Source organism: Furipterus horrens, unplaced genomic scaffold, assembly GCF_987537825.1.
Source record: "Furipterus horrens unplaced genomic scaffold, mFurHor1.1.pri manual_scaffold_4, whole genome shotgun sequence".
NCBI classification, from domain to species: domain Eukaryota; kingdom Metazoa; phylum Chordata; class Mammalia; order Chiroptera; family Furipteridae; genus Furipterus; species Furipterus horrens.
Genome location: NW_028327174.1, coordinates 16,298,711 through 16,311,030, shown reverse-complemented (window position 1 = coordinate 16,311,030; position 12,320 = coordinate 16,298,711). Strand labels below are relative to the sequence as shown.

The window sequence follows — 12,320 nt, the reverse complement described above, 5'->3', positions numbered from 1 at the left end:
TACCAAGCATTCAGCTTTCAATAAATTGTTGTCTATTCTCACTTCCTTTATGTTTAACTTCTGAGGCTAAGAAAGAAACAGGTTATTTTAAATAATCTCACTAAGATCATTAGAAAGGAAAAGATAAGAGTTCATATAATCTTAGAACTAGCTTTTATTTATTTAAAAATGAACGCTAAGCTTTCCCTATTCCCTAGCTATTTTTGGAACTATCTTGGGCCTTCACCTGAAAGGGACCCTAGACATAAAGATGAACTTGTTATGAATCAGTCAGGTAAGTGGTCAAATTGAGATGTAATAATGCTTTTTTTTTTTAATTTTAAATTATTCCTGAAGGTGTCCCTTTTTTGCATTTTTTAATGAGGCTTTGAGGTCAATACACAATACCTTCAGAATTCTGAGTGTCAAATGTAATAATGTGGAACTCAAGACAAAAATAGTATAATGAACTGGCACTCTGGAGAACAAATATAGATACTTAGATTATGCTGCTCAGCCCTCTCATGTCTTCAGTGACCTATAATTTCACTTTATTTTCTCTGCATCAGAAAAGATCAAAGTACTCCTGTAATACCAAGGTGGGGTTATTCTGCTGCATTTGGAAAATAGAGAATTAAAGAGAAGAGCAGTGAGTCGAACTACTTGACTTTTTTTTTTGTATTTTATTTATTCTCTTTTAGATTATTTAAAATGTATTTACTGTTTGTTTTTTTCCTTGCTTTTATAGCACTGGCTCCTACTTCCTGGTCGTCTGATTTCTCAAGGCTAATACAGGGGTGGGCAAAAGGAGGTGGACAGTTGTGAGTACATGAAGCAGAGAGTTTATTCTTGTGCTATTGTTTGTTAATTATTATCTTCCATGTAAACAAATGTAAACCTACTTTTGCCCATCCTCGTATAGAGCCAACCCTCAGAAATCCCCTTGCTGTGCTGAATTTGCTGAATTACTCAGACTCTATGGCTGATTTTTGGTCTTCCCCAGACAGTTTTAGTTTCTTGACTGGTTCAGTTGTTATATGCGCGTCCCCGCTGTTTTGTTTCCAGGTCTTTTTAGGCTGAGTGCTTGATTTTGGCAAAATAGAATCATTTGGGTACCTCCCTTGCTTTCCCAAATGCATGCTCTCCACCTGCCCTGGCCCACCTTAGCTGTCCTGTTCTGCTCACACAACCCTTCCTGAGTCAGAATATAATGCATGTCCATTGTTTGGGTTGCATGGAATTTTTTGCGTTCCCTCTCCCTCTGGTAGTCTTAAGCGACTACTCAGAACATTTGGCTCCCTTTCTTATTTAATGAAGCTAATAGCAGAACTGTTCCAGGCAGGTACTTATCAAATACTTTTATTTGAGAAAAAAAGTATAAAGGAGGCGATGGGATCCATTAACAAGGGACCTTATTTGGATGAGTACGTTTGTGATATCCATGCCCATGGATAGAGACCCCCGCATCCATCTTGGCTGGACAGTGAGCTCTGTGAGGACAGAGGCCTACCTGCCTGTCATGGCAAGTACTTAAGCCCAGTTCCTAGCTCAGCATGCTCTCTGGCCATGGCAGGAATGTGATAAATACTTGTTGAATAAATGGATTTTAAAAAATTGGTTAACTTTGGAAGTTGGAGGTTGTTTTCTCTTTAAAGAAAATAATGTAAGTTTTCATCAAGGAATATTGTATTTTGTTTCTAGAATCTACCATGTAATTGAAGCTGATAGATCAGCAAAAATGGTGAAATGTTGATGAAGGGCACAGGTTTCTTTGGTCTGTGAAATGTTTGTGTATTCTATAGACGTCTTTCTGATCATGTGTTCAGCTGAGCATTTTCTGACAGTTCAGCATTTGTCATCTCTGCCAAAGCTCCTGAGAGACTGGCAGGTAATAATGGTGCCTTAATATCACTTATTCTCTAATAATCAGATTGCTATGACATATCGATTTGTCTCGAGCATTCAGGTGGCATCAGCCTGATAGTGACTTTCAGAAGTGTTTCTGATGGGCAGCAATAAGGCTTCTCTCCCTTTTCCCAAGTCAGATGGTCTCTCTGGAATCAAACAGTTGGAGCTCTAATATGGGGCAGAATTTCTCAACCTTAGCACTGTTGACATTTGGGGCTGAATAACTCTGTTGTTAGGGCTACTCTGTGCATTGTAGGATGTTTAGCAGCATCCCAGGTCTCTACCCACTGGATATTACTAGCACCACCCCTGATGATCAGAAATGTATCTAGACAATGCCATATGTTTCCAAGGTGACAGTTTGGTCCAGCTGAGAACCACAAATGCAGAAGGCTTTATTGAACCTGTTGGTGCCAGCACCAGAAAGTGATACTGGCAGAAGATGGCCTGGTAGTTGTCTATCTTTGACAAAAGCATAGGGTAGTTCTCATGGATGGATGAACAGATATTCAAGAGTTCCCCCCAGTCTAAGCCAATCACCTGCACATGCATCTGGTGTCCTCTTTAGCTTCCCCCTTTGTCCCACATCTCATTCCAGTCTATCCCTCTTAACAACCATTTCATATTCTTTAGACTTTTTAAAAAACTTAAGTATAGTTGGTATACAATATTATAATAGTTTCAGGTATATAGTATAGTGACTCATTATTTATATACCTTACAAGGTGTTCGTTCACCTTGCTCAGTCTAGTAATCATCCATCACTGTGCATACTTATTACAATGTAATTGACTATATTTCTCCTCTGCCTTCTTAAAGTGATAAAGCTAAAATGCTAATTTAAGGCCTAGGGTCTAAAACAGACAAACCAACATTTTTTTCTGGATCTGCCATGTGTCAGCCACCTGCTAATATGTACATTATCTGATGAAACCCTCTCAGCCACCACAAGAGAGTTTTCTATACTTGTCTCTCCAATGAGAAAACAGGAGCACAAATTCACACAGCTAAGTGGTAGAGTTTGGAATAGTAAGCAGGTATTCTGACTTTGTTAAAATAATATTTTATCCTATTGTTCAAGTCTAACCAATATTTACTTGAAATTTAATCACTATCTATTTGAATATTCAATCAGTATCAACTTGAAACTGTGAAGCTCCTGCCTGGTGAATAAGACTCATGTTAGAAGGCATATGCGGGTCCTAGAGCCATAGAATCTTGAAAATGCATCTTGCAGACATCATTAGACAGTGACCACTCTAAGGTCATCATTCTGTCTTTCAACATATAGTGTTGAGAGCTTACTCCATTCCAGGACCTCTGTACACCAGTAAAGACAGACTAGGTCCCTGACCTCATGGGACTTCTATTCTAATAGGGTAAATATCTAGTCCACAAGTAAACAAATGACCGAACAATATAATTACAAACTGCAGAAAGTTATGTGAAGGGAATGAGTAGTGATTAGAAATGGAGAATAATTGGGTGGAGGGGAAGTTTCTGTGCATAAGGCGGTCAGGGAAGTTGTCTTTGATCTTGACGCCTCCCACAACACTGAATATACAGCACTTCCTCAGAAAGTGTTAGCACCTATCCTTGAGTACCTGACACAAAATAGGTGTTATTAAACCTAAGTTGTATGAAAAGACCATGATGTTTTTCTCTTTGTAGATTCAGAGTCTAAAAAGCTGTAGTAAGTGTATTAGTTAGTTTTTCCTGCTGCAACAAATCCACAAACTTAGTGACTTAAAGCAACACAGATTTATCAACTTATAGTTCTAGAGGACAGCAGTCATCAATGTATCAGCAAGACTGTGTTCCTTCTGGAGGTTCTAGGGGAGAATCTGCTTTCTTGCCTTCTCTATCTTCCAGAGGCTGCCTGCATTCCTTGGCTTGTGACCCCGCCTTTTTTTTTTTTTATAAAGCAAGCAGTGTAGCACCTTCCAATCTCTCTGGTTCTGACCCTCCTGCCTCCCTTGATTTTACTTTGGCCCACCCATATAATCCTGGACAATCCCTCTGTTTTAAGATCCTTGACCTAATCACATCTAGGAAGTCCCTTTTGGTGCATAAAGTGACATTCTCAAGTTCCAGGAGTTAGGTCGCCTTTGGGGGCAATGATTTAGCCTATCACAGTAAGCAATAAATGTTAATTTTATTTCCATACCCACTTTATTTTACAGATGAAAAACTTGAAGTTAAATGAATTGCCTAAAATCACATACTTGGGTATAGTTTTCTGGTCACTCTATTTAAATACATCATCTCTATTCTCTCTCTATCCAGGTTCTGTTCTGTTCTTTATGGCTCTATACATTTCTTTGATTATTGGTTTTGTTTTTCTTATTGTAAGGGCAAGAAGACATATCACTTTTATTCACCAAGGTACAGCCATCACATAGCTCTGTGCCTGACATGTAGTATGCCCATCTCTAAAGATTTCTTTGAATGAAAGAATGAAGACTTTTGTATGTTTGGGTATATAGAGCTCGATATTCTACAAATTATTCTGTGCACTGGCTTCTGACAGGTTGGTTAAAAATCCTTCACCATTTTTAAAGCCTCAGAGGAAAAAGTGAACTTCAGTATTGGTCCATAATTGGAGTAGGTGAAGCAGAGACCCATACCTGGCACTATATTTTCTTATGCACTAGTGTTGAACTTCTAGTATGCTGCAAGGCTCTGTGCATTTGAACATGGTATTCTATATATACAGTGTTCTATGTATTGACATGTTAGCATCAGCCATCTTGTGGGAGAACTTCTGAATGGCTCACTTTGTGATTTTAATCCATTATTAGAAGAGAGGAAGGGCAGAAAATCTAACTGCATGTTTTATTACTGCACTGTGCTTTCTCTATTAGGCCTTAAGTAAGTAACCGAGGAAGAAAACCACAGTTCACTTAGTAAGTTGTATGGCACTTAAATGAAATAAAGGTTAAAAAGTATAGGTCATTGCCAGCACAGAGAGTGGGTTCCTAGAAGTTTCAAATGGTGGGACCTTACGCTAAACCACTAAGTGAAGGAAAGCTAAACAGAACACCTCTTGTTATCATGAAAAGCAAGTTATATTTATATTATGGAAGTACTTTACTGTGCTTCACATTGTTTTTAATCTCACCTAAGGAAGACACCATTTAGACAAAATTGTTTTATACCTGACATCATTTTCTATTAGGAAAGAAATACCCATCATGCAAGGTATTATTAAAACAATGAAAAACTATGAAGCCAGAGGGAGATGTCTCCTACTATTGCTTTTAAGATCCCAGATTCTTAACCTCACTTGTAATATATTTACTTTGGTTCTAGTGGCCAAGGATGTCAATATCCTTTTTGATGAATTAGAAGCTGTCAACAGTCCTTGCAAAGATGACGATTCTCTCCTTCACCCTGGAAACCTGACCAGTACCTCAGAAGATGCCAGCAGATTGGAAGCAGGGGGAGAGGTAAGAATGTGTGATTCCTTAAAAGCACAATTCTTGGTTCAGATGAGAACCTGTTAAGGTGTAGTCCAAGGTACTGTTTAATGTGATCATCTTGAACTGTACGTTCCTGGCAAACAAGGGGCAGGTCATATATTCTTTCATATCTTCCATGGGTCTGGTATGTTTCAGCAGTCCTGAGTCTACCTAGGCACAAAACGAACTGTCTGTGAGTCTGGCACTTCCCATCCTAGATCTCAAGACATTTTGCTTATACAAAGGAAGAATCTTAAAACCACGTGTTATTTTAAGATAATTTACATTTTGGGTGTCAGTAGTAGAATGTAAGTTTTACAAGGGTGGACTTCCTTGTGTAAATCCCCCAGCTCCTAGAACAGTCACACAGAATGGACTGGCCCTCAGAAGATTGTGCTGCATCAAGCCTCTCCGTTTCCTTTTGCCGCTGTAATCTGGAAACTCGTTGTAATTGGAAATAAACCTATCTGTTCACATGCCCTTTTCGAAAAAGATGTATTTTGTAAGAGGCATTCACTGTTGCTCAGGTTGTGTCTACATGGAGTTTAATGTCTCCTTTGTGTATGCATTGGTCATAGGTTACAGGGGTGCAGAACGAGTCATTTATTTATTTACTGCGTATTCTTAATATTTTTGTTATTTCAGAGCCAGTTTGCCGTTGAAGGGATGACAGGGAAAATTGTTTCCTTCTACCAAGTTTTCTAGACTTCTCCCTACAAACATCACACACTCCTACTATCCGTGTATTTCACTTTTAAAGAAAAAATAATCATTTTGTCATCATCCTCTTCACACAGATACTTTGAATGCTATAATGTGGACTAAAGGAGGGAGCTAGAAAGGGACCTCCAAAAGCAACTAGTCTCATCCCCTTAATGTCAAAGAGGAAGCAGTCTCAGGAAAGTTAGGGCTTTGCTAACCCTCCTCCTTACCTCTCGGCAGAAGCCCTGTTATTGCAGGCAGGCACTGATGCGATAAATCTATAGGATAGTTCCCCTGCTTGGCAAATAACTAAGAAAGTGTTTACTTGGATAGACTTCTGAGTACCTCTTAAAGCAAAAGCCAAAAAATGCTAAGCGAGAATTGGTCATCAGTTGTATATGTCTATGGTAATGGATACTTCCATTTCTCCTGGCTGAGATGTCCCTTTTAGATGAGGTTGCATGCGTGGAACTTGTGTGCAAGACTGTGGATTCTAGCACTGGCCTTACTGGTCTGGCATGTTTGTCTGTTTCATCCTATTATTTGGAAACTGATATATACTGTGGCCTAGAGTAAAGGTAGCTCCCCCATTTCTGCTTGCTAGTTTACGGATGTGTTTTGGAAACCTGTCAGCCTGAGAAGCTGGCTCCAGCCTGGCCAGCCATACTTGATGGTCTCTTTCAGTGTCGTTCATGATTGTGACGAGCCCATGGAGCCTCGACCAAAGTGCCACCTCCTATTCTTGCTCTTGAAGTTTTGTAGATGTAACCACTGCAAAATAATACATGTAACATATATGTAAGTCATGAAGCATAGTAATAAAATGAACAAACATCTTGAACCACCATCCAACTTATAAATTAGGATGGTGTTTTTAAATTATGGTGGCAACTTAATTGTAGGTAACTAACTCCAATTGTTTTTTAATGGGCTGGAAAATTAATATTAGTGTGTATACAAGTAGAAAGAATAGGTATTATTTTATAAAACTTTCGTCTTTGATATTTTGTGTGTATTTGCGTTTACACACACATATCACAGAAGTAAAATTCTTTTCTTATTGTGGGCGAAAAAAAATTCAAGAAACATTGAATTAGAATATTATCAAAACCATCAAAGCTACAGGCAGTCCCACCCCTTGACCCTGCCAGAGGTACTCTCTTCCTGAATTTTTGTGTTTTTTATTGTCTTGCTCTAAAAATAGTTTTACCACATATATGTGTAACCTTAATAACTTCTTTTTAGATTTATTTTACTTAGTTGCTTTATAAAAGTGGTATCATACCATATGGAGTCTTCTGTGATTTGGGTTTTTTTTTCTGTCAGTGCTGTTTTTAAACTTTATGCTTATTATTAGATGCAACTGCAGTTCATTCATGTTCAGTGCTGTATAAATACTCCGTCTTCGGCAGCCGTCCGTCTCGAGAGACGATGGCGTAGCTTCCTGAGAGTCTATCTGCACCGCCGAGAATGGCTGTGCAGTCCGATTCGGGAGTGACAATCCCTGCCGCACTTGGTACAGGTGAAGGCAGATGGCCGTTGTTGCTGCTGTTGACGCTGCTTCCGCCTCGATCTTTTCTGGACCGCCTCCTCGTTGCGCGCAGCCTCTGCGCGTGACGTACCTTGCCTGACCGCGAGCCTCCAGGCTAGGCGGTCGTCTGCTTGAACTTCCCATGTGTTGAGATTGATGGAGCATTGTGTCATGTCCTTTTTGCAGATGTCTTTGAACCGCAGTTTTGGGCGCCCTGTCATCCTATAAATACTCCACTGTATGAATATTCTACAATTTAGTTATTTACCTGTTCATGGACATTAGAGTTGATTTCAATTTTTTTTTCTACTCTCAAGAACAATGCTGCTATGAATATTCATATACATGTCTCCTAATTGCTTTATCAAAAATTTCTCTAGGATTGTATGTTATGCAAATGTTCAATTTTACAGGATGATACCAGTGGTTTCCAGAGTAAGTATATCAGTTTTCACTCTCACTTGTACAATATGAGAATTCTCAATTGCTATATATCCTTGCCAACATCTGGTAGTGCTAGGTGTCCTAAATTTTGCCCAATTAACTCAATGCTTTTTCCAATTTTTATTTTGTTTCTTCTTGTTTACATTTTTCATTAGTAGAAATGTATATTTGATAAAACACAAGAAAAATGATGCACTTAGTTTTCATTGTTCTTTACTGGTACTCATCCAAGGCTCAGTTTTATGAGTGTCTTAAGCTGGCCCCTTTCTCTTTGCATGCAGACAGTGCGGGAGAAAAACAAATCAAATGGACTTTACTTCAGAGATGGAAAGTGTCGAATTGACTACATTCTTGTGTACAGAAAATCCAACCCCCAGACTGAAAAGAGAGAAGTTTTTGAAAGAAATATTAGAGCAGAAGGATTACAAATGGAGAAAGAGGTAAATAGTTTGCTTGGATGAGAAAACTATAAATATACATCTATCACAGCAAGACGCAATTTGAAAAATAAGCAGTTAGTCATTATGTTAACTGAATGTTTTATTTGGTCTGAGTTTGCCGATCTGCAGGGTTCGGGGAATGTTCCCGCAATTAGGCTTTCACAGTACAGTTTACTTTGAGAGCATTTTAATGCCAAGTGATTTTGTGAAAATCAAAATACGTGATTTCATTGAAATCGACTGCTTCAAAGTTAAAATTAATCTGACTTCCTTCATCTGCTGCTAGAGGGGCATTCCGGTGTCATAGACTGAGGAAAGCTTTGGATACAATGCAGTCACTCCCACACTGGAGGCTGCTTTTACATTTCAGGAAACATAATGAGCTTGGTCATCCTCACACACCAGAAGAGACTGGCCGACTTGACCCCAAACTGCTGGAACTTAAAAAATGATTGCAGTTCTAAGAAATATTCAGGCTGTTCTTCTCATGTTCCCAGAATCAAGTTACCTTACAGTATTCTCCTTCCCCTCCTTCCTCTCTGGGTGGGGAGTTTTAAGGAACACTTTAGTGAGGAAGGCACAAGAGGTCCAGCCAAGCCTCCGTTAATAATCTGCAATGAGATTATTGTGTACCCAGAAGTACCATGTGCGTGTGTAGAACTTGTGCCTGGTAGGTAGGTAGGTTATGTAACTCTCCTTTAGTTTCCCTAAATATTGTACAAGGATTCTAGAGCTTTTCATAGTCAATAAGGAGAACATAATGGACAGCTAAAATGTTTTATTTCTGATGATGCTCCTCAAGGCTGAGGAGATAGAGAGCTTTGAAATCAGATATCCAGGTTTCTCCTGGTACGGTGCAGATTGCATGCTGATCTTGGGACCCTTCAGATAAGTCAGATTTTTCCAGATCTGTCAGACTCATCTCAGCTCTTGAGGATTTATAAAGCAAGCAGTTTTTTTTCTAGAATGTCTCCAAAAAGAGAATTAGAAAAGCGGTGAGAGGAGTGTGATCTTAAGGGTCTTGTTCTTGGGAAAGTGGAACCAGGTTGCTCAAAAGTGTGTCTCAGTTGGAGGTTTCCCTGAGAATTAAATACATCTTATTCTTTTAAGTTCTTATTGAAGCAACTATATACTCTCTTCTCTTAACATTAATAGTACATTGACTTTTTAACCCTAAAATTCATTCCTTCATTTCTTATTCTTACTGCTAAATTTCAGGATTTTTATATAAAGAAATAAAAGCTCTGAATTGCCACATGATCCTAAATAATATCAGTTCTTTCTCTGATCCATTCTGACTCGTTCAAAATTTCAATTCCCATCAAAACTAGGTAGCTTAATTCAATTAGTGAAAGATTTATATTTTAAGTTTCATGACTATTTTCTTCTAGATAGGTTGTTTTTACAATGTCCTTTCGGGACTTATTAACACTCAAAAAGCCTAATACTTTAAAAAATCATACACATTCATTACTAAGGAGATAACAGATTTCTTATGTGTCTTCTGAAATATCTAGACTCCAGTATTCTTCTATCAGAATTAGAGTAGGTAGCGGAGAAGGGCTATTTTGCCCTTTTTTTAATAGAGTTGGGCTGACCATGGTGTGATGGTAGACTGCTTTCACAGTTTTGGTTGTGCACAAGATAATTTTGTTTGGTTATAAGTCTTAAAAATCTTAATAGGTTGGTATTTCTTTTCATGTATACCAGGGAAACAAAACAGCAGCTGGGAAAAGGGTAACGTCACCATATGACAAAACATCATAAAAACGTTCTAAGCAGCTCTTCCTTTCCTTCCCTCCAAAGGCTCTTTTCCGAGTGGCAGCGCCCCTGTTCTTTATCCCATCAACTTCCATCGAGTACCAGCCGCTAGCAGCTTTCTTCCCAAGTAGCCTTTTCCACCGCCTGGTTCCCGTCTTTCCTGCCATGCACACCCTTTGCATAAGCGGCACGGTTGGCTGTAACTCAGCCTCAGAGCTCTGCTGTGCATCCTCTCAGCCTCAGCCAGCTCAGCAAGAAGAGGGACCTTTATGGGTTAGGAAGCAGCAGGAACTTATAGATAAATTAATTTCTCCCTGTCACAAATAATTAAAATAATGTCCCGTGGTTAAACAGTAAACCTGTATCTGCACGGTGTTACTAGATTTAGAAACCTTCAGAAGCATTCTTATTTAAATCAAGTATTTTAGAAATAGCTATAATGGAGATATAGTTTTAATGACGGTTTAAGCTTCCAGAAGTTATTTCAACCTTTTATATATAAAACAAAGAACTTATTTTAAGGGGAAAAGAAAAAAAGAAAACCCAGGAAGCTTACTGTGAATCCGTGTACATCTGAAATGATTAACGCTAAGTATATTTTGTGAATTACTAGTATCTTCTTCATTAGCTGTGTATCATGATGTCCCAAAGTTATGGAAAACATGTTATACAGAACTTGAGGTTTATGCTTCCAAATGGACAAAGACAGGCTCTGTAGTTGAACAGTTTGACAGTAACAGAATCCTTATCTCTCTTAACACTGAATGTCAGAGAAGCACATCTAGGAGAATCTTTATTTCATGATAAAAGTGAGGATGGATATAGTAAAATCTAATCTTTCTTAAAACCTTAGCCCCGGTCTGATTAGTCAGCAGGTATGTGCTTGCTTTGGCTTTGATATTCTGTAACACATATTAGCCCAGAAAAAAGCAAAAGAACATCTAGTACTTTGCTTCTTAGTGTCTGTCTATTTAAAGAGATCTTCCTAAAGCTACACACATATATATTAATTCACATTTTCTGTTTGAGATACTTTTCATTTTTAATTCTATGCCCATCATTAATACTTTTGTACCTATCTTGAGATCATTATCATTAATACAGATTTATCTTTTCCTGCATATAAGTAGTCAAATCATGGACAACTTTTGAATTATTTAGAATGTGTGAATAGCAGTTGTAATAATGGAGCAGATTCTTCCTCTTTAGAAGCATGCAGAACATGGGAGAAAATCCATATCATTACAGTCATTACAAAATAACTATAATTAGATAAATCATACGATCTTGATGATAGTTAATTCATTCAACAAATATTTATTGTGCACTCGTTCTATGCCAGGCACTGCTTTATGCACTAAGAGCTTAGCAATGAATAAAATAGACAAAATTCCTTGCCCTGTTGGAACTTATGTTCAAAATAAATAAGTAAATATATATAAAACATCAATGATTGCTAAGGAGAATAAAGTACAGTAAAGCAGAAAGTGTTGCAAGGGACTTAAAATTTTATAAAAGTTGGCAAAGTGAGTCTCTCTCCAGGCAAAGAGAACAAGTGCAAAGGCCCTGAGGCACATGAACAGTGAGGAGGCTGATTTGACAGGAGTTGACCAAGAAAGGTGGAAAATAGTGGAAAATTACCCAGAGAGGCAATGGAAGCCAGATGACATCAGGCCTTAGTGGTCCCTGGGGAACTTTAGCTTTTCTATGAATGATATGGGAAATCCTTGGAGAGTTTTGGGCAGAGGCATGAGAAGATCTGGTTTCTATTTTATTAAAGTCAATCTGGTTGCTTGGTGAAATTAGACTGGGACAAGATATTAGATGTGGTTGAGCAGGGGAGCTATTGAGAAGAAGAAAGTGGAAGTTCTGGGAATTGCAGACAGATTGAATCAGTTATGCAAGAGAGGAATCATAGGCATATACTTTTCATTTACGGAGTTAAATGGAAGAATTTGCCATTTATAGAGATGCAGAGGGCAGTGGGTCCCCTTGTAGACATGTTAAGTGTGAGGTGTCCCAGTGGTGGAGATGATGAGTAGGATAGAAGAGTCTGGAAGAGACCCGGGCTGGAAATATGGATGAGATCACCTA

General features: G+C 38.4%; 1 protein-coding gene across 1 annotated transcript in view; it reads left to right on the top strand.

Moving 5' to 3' along the window:
* The window catches only part of ANO4 (anoctamin 4), a 185,058-nt gene that overhangs the window by 30,573 nt on the left and 142,165 nt on the right, over window positions 1–12,320 (top strand). Inside the window, exons 3-4 of the mRNA XM_090275360.1 lie at window positions 5,200–5,336; window positions 8,307–8,465. Coding sequence (XP_090131486.1) covers window positions 5,200–5,336; window positions 8,307–8,465 — 296 coding nt within the window. The remainder of the gene's footprint in view (window positions 1–5,199; window positions 5,337–8,306; window positions 8,466–12,320) is intronic.